Source organism: Nuphar pumila, unplaced genomic scaffold (genome assembly GCF_984573655.1).
Source record: "Nuphar pumila unplaced genomic scaffold, dmNupPumi1.hap1.1 HAP1_SCAFFOLD_115, whole genome shotgun sequence".
NCBI lineage: Eukaryota > Viridiplantae > Streptophyta > Magnoliopsida > Nymphaeales > Nymphaeaceae > Nuphar > Nuphar pumila.
In genome coordinates, this window is record NW_028323178.1 from 4,791 (window position 1) to 22,069 (window position 17,279).

The window sequence follows — 17,279 nt, forward strand, 5'->3', positions numbered from 1 at the left end:
ATGTGATCCAAATGATATACTAAGTGGATGGGCGTCCAATGAAGAAGAAGAGGACGAACTGAAAAAAGAGGAAGAAAAAGAATATGAAAGTCAAATAAGTGATGATGAAGCATACTCGAGCTAGTGAAATACATTTTGTAATACATACCTTATGTTTGATGTGAATGATTTAAATGATTTGAATATATTGAAATGCATTGCAATGATTTGAATGTATGACAATGTTTGATATGAATGATTTAAATGTATTGCAATGTTTGATGTGAATGATTTAAATCATTGCAATATATTGCAATGATTTGATGTAAATGATTTGAATTATTTAAGTATATTGCAATGTAATGCAATGATTTGAATATATTGCATGAAGTTGTTTTCAATTTGATTATGTATCCATGATGATATAGATATGGTTCGTGTAGGTCATAGTGTTCGAGCACCCAGTGGTAGCTAGTCTCAGCCTTCATCTTCACAGGCTACTTCGATAGGTATATCATTTAACTAATTGTATACTTGATTAGTTTCAATGTGCATTGTGTGAATTTCTAACTCAATTTTCTATAGGTGATGTTTCGTCTACACATGACCCACCTACACCATCTATTCATACATGTCACGAGACAACGCCGGATACAGGGTCTTCTCAGTTTGACATACGCTGACTCATTCAAATAATGTATATCGATAGTCGACTATAAGTATTTCATTGTCATTTGTCCAATACTTATCTTATAAAGAGTGTATATCGATAGTCGATTGTTAATGTGTATCAATTCATGTGCAACGCAAGGTTCGAGCTACAAGAAGTAGTATAAAAAATTAAAAAGTCAGTACTGCAGCTTCTTTCAGGACTGATCGCTCAATGGAAACAGTACTCGAAGGAGGTGTTGGACAATTATTGTGCTCATTTATGGTATGCAATCGTTTATTATAACTAATGTGTTTCATATTTAATTTTTTGTTATAGTCATGTGTGTTAACTTTCTGAAAGTATTTTTAGGTTTCGCATCAATTCGCGACTGCGAACGAGGAGAAGAACGCCAGGATAGTGTGGCAGAAGGTGGTTGGTTGCCAATTGATTTACCAACATGCTGCATAATATGAATACTGCAACAATAAAAGCAGCTAGAGGGATAGATGATCCACTGTAGTGGAAGGGCCATGGCCCTTCTACCGTCAGGAGAGATTATTGGGAGGAAATGTGCGACAAGTGGGCGAGCAATGAATTTTGAAACCGCTCAGCAAAAGCTGCACAAAACCGAGTGAAGATGCCCAACTACACACAGATAGATCTAGGACTTTTGGGAGCCACCTGAAGAAAATGATAACTCATTAATATATATATTGTCCAATTTATAAGTATTTCTGCATACTTTTTAATTGATTTTTTTATCATTTAACCTTACAGGAAGCAGAAAAAGGAGGCATTGTGCCTTACAAGGATGTGTTTGTTAAAACACATAAACGTAAGAGCATAAGAGAGTTTATATCAGAGAAGGCAAGAACGACATCGGTATGTATTTATTGTATTAATAAACATTATAATATACAAGTTACTATGAATTACAATATCATAAACATTGAAATTTTTAATTTATATTGTAATCATTACTTTGTAGGAGTCATACGAACAACAGATGATAGAGCGATATGGCGATAACTCTACTCAGCATCCACCTTTAGATCCTGCAGCATGGGTGACTGTAACAGGTGAATCCACAAAAGGTCGTGTGTTTAGGTTTGAGAGTAACATGAACATCACACCAGTCGTTGCCTCCTACAACCAGGGCTCTGAGAGTTTTTCCTGCCAGCATCAACTCTCACCGTCCGATTGACCCTGTTATATCTTTGGATGGTGTTTGTCAGTGTCTTGAGGACAAAATGCATAACTTTTTACATGAAGTCATACTCAACCTTGTCCATAATGAGTTATGCAACTTTTTTTGGGACAGAGAAACTTCGTCTGAATTCAACATGAGCTCAAGTGTCCGTCAGGTATAAAGATTCATGTAATTTGTTTTATGTCATTAGATTTCAAGCTAGTATATGCATGATTGAATACATATAAGCATTGTTTCATCACTATAAAATTTTTTGACTGCCTTATAACACATATATGCATGATTGAATCACTATAAATTTTTTTGACAATCTTAGAACACATACAAGCATTCTTTCATCACTATGACAACTTTAGAACACATATGGGCATGATATTAGCATATATGAAAGTTTTTTGACTGCTTTATAACACATATATGCATGACTGAATCATTATGAAAGTTTTTTGACAACCTTAAAACACATATATGCATGATTGAATAACTATGAAAGATTTTTTACTGCCTTAGAACCTATATGAGCATGATTGAATCACTATGAAAGTTTTTTGACAACCTTAGAACACATATGAGCATGATATTAGCATATATGAAAGTTTTTTGACTGCCTTATAACACATATATGCATGATTGAATCAATATGAAAGTTTTTTGACAACTTTATAACACATATATGCATGATTGAATCACTATGAAAGTTTTTTGACAACCTTAGAACACATATAAGCATGATTTCATCACTATGAAATTGTTTTACTGCCTTAGAACACATATATGCATGATTGAATCACTATGAAATTTTTTTACTGCCTTAGAACACATATATGCATGATTGAATCACTATGAAAGTTTTTTGAAAACCTTAGAACACATATAAGCATGATTTCATCACTATGAAAGTTTTTTGACTGCCTTATAACATATATATGCATGATTGTGATACATAACACATTTATTTGACAACCTTATAAACATTATATGCATGTGTGAATCACTGTGACATTTTCTTGACAACCTTAGAACACATATCTGCATGATTGAATCACTATGATTTTTTTTTCAGTCTTAGAACACATATCTAAATTCTGTTATTGTCCTTCACTTTATTGCTGGTTTATGTGTCATTCAGCCATTTACTTTGATTGTATTAGACTAGGTGCATTGCATATAATTTATTTCATTATATTTTGTTTATCAATACTAACATTTCAGTTTTCTTGTAGGATGCTGGAGATGATCAACGTAGAGGAGCTGATAAAGGCATGGATGGAGGGGCAGATAGAGACAATAAAGAGGATGATGCTCCGAATCTTGGCAAGGATTAGATTCCTCTGTTTAATTTGTTTCACATACTTGTAACTAATTAGAACTTGGCAAGGACTGTACTGCAACTTATAACTTGTGTTAAATTTGTTTCACCTGCTTTGTATATGTATTTTTTATGTGTACTTTATTTTTTATATACAGGTTATATAAATTATATAACGAGAAATTCTTATCGATATTTATATTTCAAAAACTTTTTTATTTTTTTTTTAAAATTTGCGATGGATTAGCGATGGATAATATTTGTCACTAATATTCGTTGCCAATTTAAATCAGTCAATGTTTTGTGATAGAATTTAATCCGTCGCTAATCCCTTTCTCAATTGGTGATGAACATTAGTGACAGATACATATTCATCATTAAATTTTAGCGACGGGATACATTCCTTTGCAAAACTAAACCTGTCCTTATTTAACGACAGTTAAGCGACAAACATTATCCATCACTAATTAGCGACGGATTGACGACATATAAATTATGTCGTATTTTAGCGACCAAGATTATATGACGGTCGATTTCCATCGTTAATCCATCGTTAAACACGTTAGCGATGGATTAACGACGGATAGCGTTCGTCGCTAATCCGCTTTTTTCTTGTAGTGACTATTGATGGGTGTAGTGGTTTGTCTTAGTAGATTTTTCTGTATTGAATTTGGGTATGCTTATGTACATTACTATTTGGATCTCCTTAGGTTCCCAAAAATAGTTGTTGGGAACTAAGAGAGCTCATTGGGTCTAAAAATAGTTGTTGGACCCTGGATCCCTCTTATTGGCTCCAGGAGTGGCAACCCTAGTCCCCCAAAAAACGAATGTTGTTCCTCGTCTCCAATGTTGCGTGTAACTAGTCAGCAAAGTGAAGAAGAAGGGGACCCTTCTTGCTTGGTTATTGTGAAATCGCCAATTAAGAAATCGATTGAGTAGTGTCTGCCCCCATCAACTTCAGCTCTTTGGGAGATCAACGTCGAGTGTGGACTGTCATTGAATTGCGGACGTCGACTATTGGACCGGTCCATCCGCGTGTTGTTGAAGGAAGGTGTGAGGATTGAATCTTTGCCAACATTTTCCATCGCCCAAGCTATGCTTGTTTAACTTTCTTCTCTTTTTGGTCGTTTATTATATTGTTTGATTGGACCGTTTTTTATCAAAACATGTATTGTTATATTAGCCGACTATTATACAACTTTATTTTGGTTTAAGTGGAATGAAATGTATGAATGCCTTCTTAGTATTGTTCTTTAGGAAAGGGATATTGATCTTTCATGAATTTTTCGTGGTATATAATCTGGTCCAAGTGTTGTTCCCAAATTGTTTGGTGGTACATAATCTTTCACGCACACCAATTGTTTGGTGAAACATCCCAACGACCCTGTTGATCCCAGCCGGTTAAGTTTTTGGACATTCTTTTCTTTTTATTTTTCAGTGTTGTCACTGTTAATTTTCGTGCAACCCTCCTTGGATGCCCAAAGCGTTGCCTATCCCTTGATGCTGGCTATCGGTCCCATGTCTAAATTCTATGCCTTATATTAGTCTGGCATTGTGACTTAGTTTAATTGTTTTGGGTTTGATAACCGAAGCTATTGGCTGCCCAACAGGCAGTGAGGAACAAGGGCTGTTAACGCCTTGGATATTGAATTTACAATTTGATAATTGGCTGAAGATTGTTCATAAAACTTACTTCGAATATTGGTCTAAGCTCGTTGTTCAATTATCTTGTTATGTGCTTGACTACTTGATGAGTTCATTTTTTGCGAGCATATTGTCTTTAGTGCTTGTATCCTAGGTTGTTCCCGTACCCAACAGTCGTCATCATCATCAGCTGTCGCTGATGACAAATCACTTTTGTCGTCGGCAACATTTGATGTCACAACAATTGTTGTCAGTAGTTTTCACTAGCTTCAAAAAATATGTCATCGGCAAGTCAAAATGGAATATTCCGAGTTCAAAACCTTTTTATAAAAATTAATCTCCTATTTTAGGTAACATGCTTTGGATAAATTTTAACCCTTCGTTAAAAAGTTGTTCATTAGGAGTCGTTCATTAGAATATGAATTGGATCCAAAATAACAGATCTCAAATATTTAACAAATGTATTTGGATCCATCAAAAAATCTATAAAATAGGGAGGCACCCTCCTATTTTAGTATATGGAGTCCAAAACCCTAGCTACAATCCTACTTTGCCAAAAATCTCTGTACGACTAGCCAAATTGAACCTACTTAGCTTAGCCTAGGTCCTAGATCTCTTATCTGATCTCTTTTTGGAGCCCGTGCCTAGCTGAAGTGTCACTTGTGTTCTCTCATGCTCATCAACAACATAGGACGAGTTACCTAAGCCCGAAGGTGAAAATTCGGTTTTCCTTACTGCTCATTTTGTTTACTAATTGTTGAAAGCCTTAACATTCGTATATTTCTTTATTTCCATATTTTTCCTTATCTTTGATGACTCTTGCCATCGAGCTCGCATTTTCGTATAGAATTCTCATAAGAGGTACGAACACTCGCGAGCTGCCACCCCGAAACAAAGATTTGGAGCTCCTGGTTTGACTGATCTCTTCTCATTGGAGGAAGAAAAGTACGTAACCTTGAAGAACATACCCCACAATTTCTAAAATTCATATATTGATTTCGGATCCTTTAATAAATTTTTCTCTTGAAACCCCTTCTTTTTGCTTTAAAAAATTTTGGGGTTCCACAATTAGGGCCACCTTTGCTATTCTCATGTGATTCAAGGTCACGTCATTTCATCTAGTGTGAACTAAAATCATGTAATTTCAAATCACAAGGTGGATAACGTCATTTCGAGAGTGGAAAAAATGATGCCAAAAGTGATTTTGAATTTTGATACCTCATTGTCTCATGTTGCTTGCAATGTGAGAAATGAGTTAAATGGGAATCACTCTTACAACCACGAGAGAAGGATTTTCATAGTTTGTTAAACACAAAGTCCATATGAACATTTTCTGGTACACTTCTACATCCAAGGTAGACTTTAATGGTAAATTAAAGGAACAAAATCAAGTGAGGGAACATGTTTTTTGGGTTTTTTCCATAATCATCCTCTTATCCTATCACTGATGGACAAATCCACCCCTGCCTTGTTTCATTTCTCAAATTCATCTTTATCTTCCTACAATCATTCTCGAAACGTCATAGATGCAGGTTAACTCCCGTCAGAAAATCACATTGTACATTTCAAATGTGCTGCTGCACTTAAGCACCCACCATCTGCAGTTGGACCCCACAGTTGACAGGCTGTTATGGAAAAGGTGGAGGGTGCTCAAGCGGCAACACATAAAAAATGTGCAATATTTTTATGACCTTGATTGTTGATTGGCGAAATTGAGGAGTCTTTTGTGGAATTAGGATTTCTAATTGTTGGTGGTGAAAATTTAGGGTTTCCGGTTGGAATTCGAAGGGAGAATGCACATGGAAAGGAGTGTTTAGGTGTTTCGAGATATCTACGTGAGGTTTTTTTTTCCAACAGAGATATGGAGCATGTGATTGGTGGCATGTTTTGGCTCTGTAGAAAGATTAGAAGCAGATCTTTCGGTGAGTTTTATCTAGGCCTTAATATTCAAACAGGAGAATAAGTTGCTATTAAGTTGGAATCTGTGAAGACTAATTGCATTCCCAAATTCACTATGAAACTAAATTGTATATCCTTCTCCAAAGGGGAACGACCATTCCTCTCTGTTTTCCATTCTCTCTAGCTGGACACCACCATGGACGATCGATCGGAAGATGGACCGTGTTCGAATAAACTCATCTTAAAGTAGGCGAGTGGGCCATCTTCTGTATGATTTGTTTAGTTTTGAGAAATTGGTTGATTCTTGCTTTTGTTTTAGAGTGAGATATGTAGTCATTTGCTAGGTGGTGTTGGATTGCACAGAATTTCATGAAGCATTGAGTTCGATAATTAAATGGAATGCATAGCTTTGACCAAAATATAAATTGGAGATGCCAAAAAACTCTAGGATGCCCTACAAAGTTACACATAAAACAATGAAATCTTGTGAGAAATAGCATCTTTCCTTCAAACTCCATATTGTCTTAAGACAGTATAATCATGAAAAAATTTGGTTCAAATGCCAAGTTTCAAACTCCACATGGTTATGGTACACCTTGATTGAACACATGGTTTAGAGTCACATCCCATGGCAGATAAATTGCATGGCATTTTAAACATCACATCCCATGGCAGATAAGTTTACTAAGGCCCTTTGATTCATAATGGGCCAATTTTGGGATGCGTGACCTTTTCCAAATGGATTCTTCAAAAAATAGGACCTATCCCCATTCCACCTAATTAGATGAATCACAATTTCTTATTTCCTCAGGAAAACTCAGAAAACCAAGGGGATAACATGGTCATAGACTCAGATCTTGAAACCTTAGAATTGGATTCTATGTTTTCTGCTATGTCTTTTGATGCAGGTTCTCCTTCTATAGCTGGAGACTCCAATAAGGCGAATGATCATGAGCCCAATCAAGAACTGGGTAGTGATACCTAATTTTTTGGTAGGTGATTTTGATCTTGACTTTTTACCTTATCATTCAAAAACTCAAAAAAATTGAAAAACCAAAAAATATAATTGTTCTTTTATCTCGAGATGGCATAGACCCAATCTTTTTTCAAAGGTGCATCTTTGAAAATGGCATCATCCATCCCCTTTTCAAATAAAACATCGTAATCTTTTTTATGTTTTTTACCCCAAAAAGCTTGTCTCTGTCTTTGTCTTTTCAAAAGAAAGTCTATGCCTTAATAAAAAATCATCAGTCGTATTTCGTACAATTTTCAACGACAAGATACTTGTTTTATCTTTATCTAACCTCGCTCAGCAAAACTTCTCGCTCACAATCACCGAGTTCAAGGAAAGCCCTCGTGTAAAACAAGGTATTAGCTTAGTCTCCAGACTAACCTCGTTTGGCTAGACCTCTCTACCTATAAAACATGCATCACAGAGAGACCCTCATGTTGAGCTATATGCATTTAGCTATCATCTTGCATCATTAAGTCGTCTATGTTTTTGTTATTTATAAGATTTTTTTTTAAAGAAAACTTGGTCAGAGTCAATCTTTCACTCTTTTTCAAAGCTAATGTATCTACTTTTTTGTTATCAATCAAGCTTCACACACACTCGACAACAAAGATATGCATTTGTAAACACTTAATTTTTTACTGAGATTTTTTTCATACCAAAAATTCATATCTTTAAGGTTACTCCAAAATAAAGTTAACTTCAATTTGATTTTTGGCCTTTAAAATAACTTTTTTAGGTTTTTTTACCAAAAGAAGAATTAAAGAGAAGATTTTCTGCTTATTAAATAAACAAAAATTAAGTCAATTCGACATCAGGATCAAAAGTTATAGGGAAAACAAGCTTTCAGCTGCTAAAGACACAATAATTGTCATCATCACTGTCATGTTGAATTGTCTTCCGTAGTTAACCACTTTCTCAGAAGTGACATCAACATCTTATCGTCTGATGTAACACATTTGAATGATCTCGAAGAGGACGTTTTGAAGACATGTTCAGGAAAGATTTATCATCAAACCCGAATACGAAAGCCAAGCTCATGTCAGAATCAAACTTGTAGGACCAAAATGTTAATTTTGGGCTTCTAAAATTTATTTTGGCAACTCCATATATTAATTTTTGTTCAAAAATTATTATTTGAGTATCTAGTAAATATTTAGGATTTATGATAATTTTAGTAATTAAAAATTTTAACTTTTTGGTTTTTTTTGGATTCCCTCTGTGGACCCAGATTTGGCTTCAATATCATGTTAGGATCCATTTAGACTATTGATGGGTGCAATGGTTTGTCTGAGTAGATTTTTCTGTATTGGATTTGGGTATGTTTATGTACTTTACTATTCCGATCTCCTTGGGTTCCCAAAAATAGTTGTTGGGAACTAAGAGAGCTCATTAGGTCCAAAAATAGTTGTTGGACCTTGGATCCCTCTTATTGGCTCCAGGGGTGGCAACCCTAGTCCCCCCAAAAAAGAATGTTGTTCCTCGTCTCCATTGCTGCCTGTAAATAGTCAGGAAAGTAAAGAAGAAGGGGACCCTTCTTGCTTGGTTATTGTGAAATCACCAATTGAGAAATCGATTGCGTGGTGTCTGCCCCATCGGCTTCAGCTCTTTGGGAGTTCAACGTCGAGTGTGGACTGTCATAGGGAAGAATGGCCGGACGTCGACTATTGGACTGGTCCATCCGCATGTTGTTGAAGGAAGGTGTGAGGATTGAATCTTTGCCAGCATTTTCCATCGCCAGAGCTATGCTCGTTTAACTTTCTTCTCTTCTTGGTTATTTATTATATTGTTTGATTGGAATGTTTTTTATCAAAACATGTATTGTTATATTAGCCGACTATTATACAACTTTATTTTGGTTTATGTGGAATGAAATATATGAATACCTTCTTAGTATCCCTGTTAGGGAAAGGGATATTGATCTTTCACAAATTTTTTGTGGTATATAATCTGGTCCAAGTGTTGTTCCCAAATTGTTTGTTGGTACATAATCTTTAATGCACACCAGTTGTTTGGTGAAACATCCCAACGACTCTGTTGATCCCAGTCAGTTCAGTTTTTGGACATTCTTTTCTTTTTATTTTGTCAGTGTTGTCACTGTTAATTTTTGTGCAACACTCCTTGGATGCCCAAAGCGTTGCCTATCCATTGATGTTGGCTATCGGTCCCGTGTCTGAATTCTATGCCTTATATTAGTCTGACATTGTGACTTAGTTGAACTGTTCTGGGTTTGATGACCGAGGCTATTGGTTGCCCAAAAGGCAGTGAGGAACAAGGACTGTTAACGCCTTGGATATTGAATTTACAATTTGATTATTGGCTGAAGATTGTTCAAAAAACTTACTTTGAATATTCGTCTAAGCTCCTTCAATTATCTTGTTATGTGCTTGACTACTTGATGAGGTCATTTTTGCGAGCATATTGTCTTTATGCTTGTACCCAACAGTCGTCATCATCAGCAGCTATCGCTGATGACAAATCACATTTGTCGTCAGCAACAATTGACGTCACAACAATTGTCGTAAGTAGTTTTCACTAGTTTCAGAAAATATGTCATCGACACCTTCCAAAGTCGGAATGGAATATTCTGAGTTCTAAACCTCTTTATAAAAATTAATCTCCTATTTTAGGCATCATGCCTTGGATAAATTTCAACCCTTAGTTAAAAAAATGTTCATTAGGAGTCGTTCATCAGAATATGAATCGGATCCAAAATAACAGATCTCAAATATGTAATAAATATATTTGGATCCGCCATAAAAACTATAAATTAGGGAGGCACCCTCCTATTTTACTATCTGGAGTCCAAAACCCTAGCTATAGTCCTACTTTGCCAAAAATCTCTGTACGACTAGCCAAGTTGAACCTACTTAGCTTAGCCTAGGTCCCAATCTCTTATCTAATCTCTTTTTGGAGCCCGTGCCTAGCTGAAGTGTCACTTGTGTTCTCTCGTGCTTATCAACAACATAGGACGAGCTACCTAAGCCCAAAGGTGAAAATTCGGTTTTCTTTATTGCTCATTTTGTTTATTAATTGTTGAAAGCCTTAACATTTGTATATTTCTTTATTTTCATATTTTTCCTGATCTTTGATGACTCTTGCCATTGAGCTCGCATTTTTGTATAGAATTCGCATACGAGGTACGAACACTTGCGAGCTGTCACCCCGAAACAAAGATTTGGAGCTTCTGGTTTGACTGATCTCTTCTCATTGGAGGAAGAAAAGCACATAACCTTGAAGAACATACCCCACAATTTCTAAAATTCAGATCCGAATTTTAGATCCTTTTCTAAATTTTTTTCCTGAAACCCCTTCTTTTTGGTTTCAAAAATTTTAAGGATCCACAATTAGGGCCACCTTTGCTAGCTTCTCATATGATTCAAGGTCACGTCATTTCATCTAGTGTGAACTAAAATCATGTAATTCCAAATAACAAGGTGGATAACGTCATTTCGAATCATATGATGAGTGGAAAAAATGATGCCAAAAGTGATTTTGAATTTTGCTACCTCATTGTCTCATGCTTGCTTGCATGTGAGAAATGAGTTAAATGGGAATCATTCTTACAACCACGAGAGAAGGATTTTCATTTGAGGCCAAGCAGACATATACGAGATAGAATTGCATGTGATTTTGATCCCACGAGATGCAAGCAAATCGTATGAACTTTTCACACGGATATTGTTGCTAATTGAGATCAGGCACAATGTGATTGCACACTTTATGTGTGCTGCACCTAATCACCCACCACCTGCTGTTGAGCCTCACAGATGACATGCTGTATCCCAAAGATGGCCAGTCATCAGGTACAACAACACACTAAAAGTGTATGATCACATTGCACCTGATCCTCCCTCTACTTTTGCTATTAATAGATAGGTTGATTTTAAACTCAATTTGATCATAACGTACTCATTGTTTTAGTGAACCACATTCTAAGATTGAATGGATAGAAAATAAAAGAGTGGCTCCAACCATGATGGTCAATGCCATCTTACCAGCTTTTGACCAATCTACTTCTAGGTGATACCGAAAAATACTAGTGCGCCATAGTTTGTTAAACACAAAGTCCATATGAACATTTTCTGCTACACTCCTATCTCCAAGGTAGACTTTAATGATAAATTAAAGGAGCAAAATAAAGTGAGGGAACATGTTTTTTGGGTTTTTTCCATAATCATCCTCTTATCCTATCACTGATGAACAAATCCGCCCCTGCCTTGTTTCATTTCTCAAATTCATCTTTATCTTCCTACAATCATTCCTGAAACATCATAGATGCAGATTGACTCCCGTCAGAAAATCACATTGTACATTCCAAATGTGCTGCTGCACTTAAGCACCCACCATCTGCAGTTGGACCCCACAGTTGACAGGCTGTTATGGAAAAGGTGGAGGGTGCTCAAGCGGCAACACATAAAAAATGTGCAATATTTTTATGACCTTGATTGTTGATTGGCGAAATTGAGGAGTCTTTTGTGGAATTAGGATTTCTAATTGTTGGTGGTGAAAATTTAGGGTTTCCGGTTGGAATTCGAAGGGAGAATGCACATGGAAAGGAGTGTTTAGGTGTTTCGAGATATCTACGTGAGGTTTTTTTTTCCAACAGAGATATGGAGCATGTGATTGGTGGCATGTTTTGGCTCTGTAGAAAGATCAGAAGCAGATCTTTCGGTGAGTTTTATCTAGGCCTTAATATTCAAACAGGAGAATAAGTTGCTATTAAGTTGGAATCTGTGAAGACTAATTGCATTCTCAAATTCACTATGAAACTAAATTGTATATCCTTCTCCAAAGAGGAACGACCATTCCTCTCTGTTTTCCATTCTCTCTAGCTAGACACCACCATGGACGATCGATCGGAAGATGGACCGTGTTCGAATAAACTCATCTTAAAGTAGGCGATTGGGCTATCTTCTGTATGATTTGTTTACTTTTGAGAAATTCTTTGAAATTGGTTGATTCTTGCTTTTGTTTTAGAGTGAGATATGTAGTCATTTGCTAGGTGGTGTTGGATTGCACAAAATTTCATGAAGCATTGAGTTCGATAATTAAATGGAATGCATAGCTTTGACCAAAATATAAATTGGAGATGCCAAAAAACTCTAGGATGCGCTACAAAGTTACACATAAAACAATCAAATCATGTGAGAAATAGCATGTTTCCTTCAAACTCCATATTGTCTTAAGACAGTATAATCAGAAAAAAAATTGGTTCAAATGCCAAGTTTCTGCACCTCGAGTTTGCGAACATGGTTATGGTACCCCTTGATTGAACACATCGTTTAGAGTCACATCCCATGGCCGATAAATTGCATGGCGTTTTAAACTTTTGTCACTACGTACGCTTGCACCTTTTATGATGTGGCCGTATATGTGTGTGTGTGAGAGAGAGAGAGAGAGAGAGAGAGAGAGTTAACATTCTTATTGCCAACTGTTATTAGAGTTTGCTACAGAAAGCAGCAAGGAGTCGTCGGATATTATTTATCCTAAGTCATATGGACTATCCAAATCTGTGCTCCCGCCTTCACTATGAGGTCTTACTATGCGAAGGATGTCTGACTGTAGCAGTCAAGGTTGCTGCCATAGCTCACCCCAAGTATGTCACAGTACCGCTTGTAGAACCCAATCCTATCTGCAACCCTGGAATCAGTTCCATGGCCACATTCCAGGCCTCCATTGATGATGTTTGTGATTACACCGTAGCCGGGAAGTCTCCCTGCAGCCGTGTCCGCAGACGTAGGAGTCCATTGCCCAGTGATGACAGCGTGTGGTGAAGGCTTTGGTGATTGAGGAGTCATCCAAAACCATATGGCTGTCTTGAATGAAATTACTGGATCGGTAGCAACTGCATCAGGGTTGTTCAGCAAATCAGACCCTATTGCTACCCCAGCAGGCCCATAGTTATAGTTGCTGCAAAATTGAAACAGATAATGTTTTAGGCAGTTTTTTTTAGCTATACCATTACTGACATTAAGAGATAAGGCCTCTAGATGAGAAGCCAAACTGGTCTTGGTGTCTATGAACCAGTTCCAATTTGGAAAATGTGTGCATATATACAACCCATCCCAATATATAGAGGGAGGACAAGGTGCATTGTGATTGGACAGTTTTGTGTGCTTCTGCACCTGAACACCTACAATCTTTGGGGTAACAGCCTATCTGCTGTGGGGCCAACAGCAGATGATGGGTCCATCAGGTGCAACAGCAGATTTTGCAATTGATCTCAATAACAATAACTATAATATATATATATATATATATATATATATATATATATATATATATATATATATATATATATATATATATATATATATATATATAGGCCAGCACTTGTCCCCATCGGAAGCCGATAGATGTCTCCTTAAAAGTGGCTAATCAGTACGTATGTGACTCGCTAGGTTGAAGGGAGAGGATTTAATCAGCTAGACAAAAAGAGGCTTTTCAATTATAAATCGCTTATCAAGCGAGTGAATTTTGCAGATCCGAAGTTAATGACATAACATTTAAGAAAAGACACGTGTCCACATTTAGAAGGCGTGATCGCTTTTGAAGGCGATCACTCCAGTTACGTATCCTACTCAACTTTGACCTTCTCAACCTGTCTAGAATTAATTTTCAATAAGAAAACTGAAGTGAAAACTTAGAAGAGGTCTTACTATGAGATTTGCATTGGTCCTCTGCCATAGTATTTCTTTCCAGAGGCACAAGGCCATTGAGTACTGGCAACACAGTAGTCGCCTGGGTTACCTTGCTCTTGGAGAAAGCAGTACCCCCAAGAGTAGGCTCCATCTGGTGCAGTTGCCCATCCACCTGCATGAAGAATTTACAAATGTCATATTGGTCCTTGTATTACAAAAGATCGATGGAAAGATATGTCTAATTTTGCAGATTTCTAAAGGGAAAATATTCGACAGTGACGCTAGCATGCTAATCCTGAGTGTGGTTTCTTTCTGTGGTAAACGAAAGAAAAAAAATCTACACAATGGTTTCATGCAAAAAGATGACAGTTAAAGAAGGATCAGTCTTGAACATCACATACTCAAGATTAGCAATCCTCATTAAGTTGTGTAGCCATATTTCCTTTGGGGTTATTCATCTTCTCATACCTGTTGTTTCATGGGATGTCTGGCCAAGGAAGGCAGCAATTTCTCTTTTACGAGTGGCATCATCACCTGTAGTGCCGAAGCCGCTAAACGCATTAGCGGCGGTAATGAAGGCATTGTAAGTGTAGAATCCATGAGCAGGACAAGCCGAATCATTCCGATGCAACAGCATCTGGTTGAAGATAGCCTCTGAAATGAAAGAACTCAAGCCACTAGTGCACTGGCTCTGGCACCCAGTTCCACAGTAGGCACTGGTGCTGCCACAATAACCATATTGGCTGCAGCACAACCCTCCTGAACACACAGCACCCCCTGCTTGACTACCACATTGCTGTGCTAATGCAGGCAATGCACCTAATAACAGAGAAAAGAGCAGCAATGTCAAAGAGAAGAACCCCATGACAGAAAGATACAGTAGAAAGAAGAAGGAAATCTGAGTAGGGAAGAATTTATAATTATTCTTCTATGCTTGGATGAGATTGATGCACCTATAAATAGGCACCCTTCGCTTGTGAAATGACTGTATTTTCTTAAAATAGGATATGTGCTGGACCCAGCAAGTCAACCTAAATTATCTTTGTAATTATATAATGGGAACACTTGAAGCCCAAGCAACAAACAAACCATTTGTTTTTTGTTTTCAAAGTCTTCAGTTTGTGTGGTCTTGACTCAGGACTCCGCCATAGAGACTTGCACAGACCTCTTGTCTCAGTGAATATTGGTTCTGTGATGATGACAGATTCGACTCCAATCGTGCAATGGATGTTAACTGACTTTAGGGTGTTTTTAAATGTACCTCGATCTGGAGTCAAAAATTTGTTTATTAAGCACCCCCATCACCCTCCATCAGGTCCTGGGTCCCACACCTGACAGGCCCTGCCCCCAAGATGGAGGGAGGTGAGGTGCTTAATGCACAAATATTTGTGCAATCATATTGCACTTTGATCTTTTCACCTCGATGCTATGGATTCACAAAAGAAAATGAAAAAACTGTGACGGTTTACACTCGGTCACTGTTGAGTTTATTTATAGTGACAATCAGAACTGTCACTAAAATGTAAAATAAAAAATAGTTGAAGATGGGTGGGGCAAAATTATTTCGCATACTCGTTTCTCTTGTAAAAGTTGTTAGATGTTAACTGAATCAGAACTATGGTTGTTAATGATCAGGGCTGGTATACTGCCGAATGAATGGAACACAGACAGTTTTGGCTTGCTAGACTCGTTTGTTTCTAGATCCAGTTCGGACTTGGTCTCTAGGTGAGTTGAGCTAAGATCGAGCCAGATGAGACAAGTCTGCACTGGCTTGTGCAGAAATACTTGTGTTTTATGGAGTGAGAACAAAAAGATTCGAACCAACTGTTCTACACTGTTTTTTGTAACATAACTTTTTTTATTACACTTAAATCATATATATTATGTGTGAGCAACCAAGCTATCCATGTAGAAACATATATATCAAACCGAAAAATGTAATGAAATTTATGTTTTGGGTGTGTCAATATTGTAAGTTTGTAAAAGTGTCCAACTCGGGTCGGATCTAGTTATTACTGAATCTAACCTTATTGGATCTAGCCAAACTGGATTCAAGCTAACAGAGTCGGATGGAATGGAAAAAGAAGGTAACACAAAGATAGCTAATTGGATGTATTTTTATATGTAATCAGGTTGACACACAGGCTGTTTGGTTTCAGATTCATTTCGGTCTCAGATTTATATGTAAATCTACATGCCGAATTAATTGGATTAATTAGGATTCATTTCCGTCTCAGATTCAGATACAAATCTACATACCAAACTAATTGGATTTCAGATTCAGTCAGTTATCAGATCTAAATCCGATCCGATTACATCCCTAATTGTGCTACAGTACTGTTACAGTGCTACTGATGCACAATACTTCCTTCACCTTCTATCTATACTTAATTTTAGAAAACGTGATGATTAAATTTTCGATCTAATAATTGAGATTTATTCAATGTAGACTACTTATTAGCCAAGTCAATTCAATAAAAATGAAGTAATTAGAAAGAAAAAAAAATTGTGGATAACATCACCTCTCCAAGTCAATTCAATAAAAATGAAGTAATTAAAAACAAAAGCTGTACATGACATCACCTCTCTCTCTCTAGCGTATTGTGTTTAAGATTGTAGGCGGCTCATACTCTGGATGGATCTAGGCATTACTGAATCCGATCTTCTGTGATCTATCCTAATGGGATTCAGATTCACGGAGTCGGATGGGGAAAAGGCAATACCTACTCCAAATCCAATTAGCTAATTGGATAGATATTATATTTAATTAGGTTGGATACTCATATTCAAATGCAAATCTGTACATCCAACTAATCGGATTTCAGATTCAGTCAGTTATCAGATCTAAATCCAATCTGTTGGAATCCCCAACTGTGTTAAACAGTCACTACTAGTGCACAATACCTCACCGATTGATTGGCAAGATTGTG

The 17,279-nt window shown here is 36.8% G+C and overlaps 1 protein-coding gene across 1 annotated transcript; it reads right to left on the minus strand.

Annotated features, from left to right (window-relative positions):
• Positions 1-13,113: 13,113 nt before the first annotated feature.
• LOC149811207 (endochitinase-like) lies at positions 13,114-15,327 on the minus strand. Its single transcript, XM_089994012.1, has 3 exons — positions 14,818-15,327; positions 14,368-14,521; positions 13,114-13,618 (listed from the first exon to the last, which is right to left on the minus strand). Exons 1-3 carry the CDS (start codon positions 15,212-15,214, stop codon positions 13,249-13,251), a joined length of 921 nt encoding a protein of 306 aa, XP_089850138.1. The 5' UTR covers positions 15,215-15,327; the 3' UTR covers positions 13,114-13,248.
• Between the last annotated feature and the right edge of the window lie 1,952 nt (positions 15,328-17,279).

Coding starts and splice junctions, on each gene's coding strand:
- LOC149811207 (XM_089994012.1), bottom strand. CDS start 15,214: ATGGGGTTCTTCTCTTTGACATTGCTGCTCTTTTCTCTGTTATTAGGT. Junction 14,522..14,817: donor GACATCCCATGAAACAACAG/GTATGAGAAGAT, acceptor TTCTTCATGCAG/GTGGATGGGCAACTGCACCA. Junction 13,619..14,367: donor GGACCAATGCAAATCTCATA/GTAAGACCTCTT, acceptor TCAATTTTGCAG/CAACTATAACTATGGGCCTG.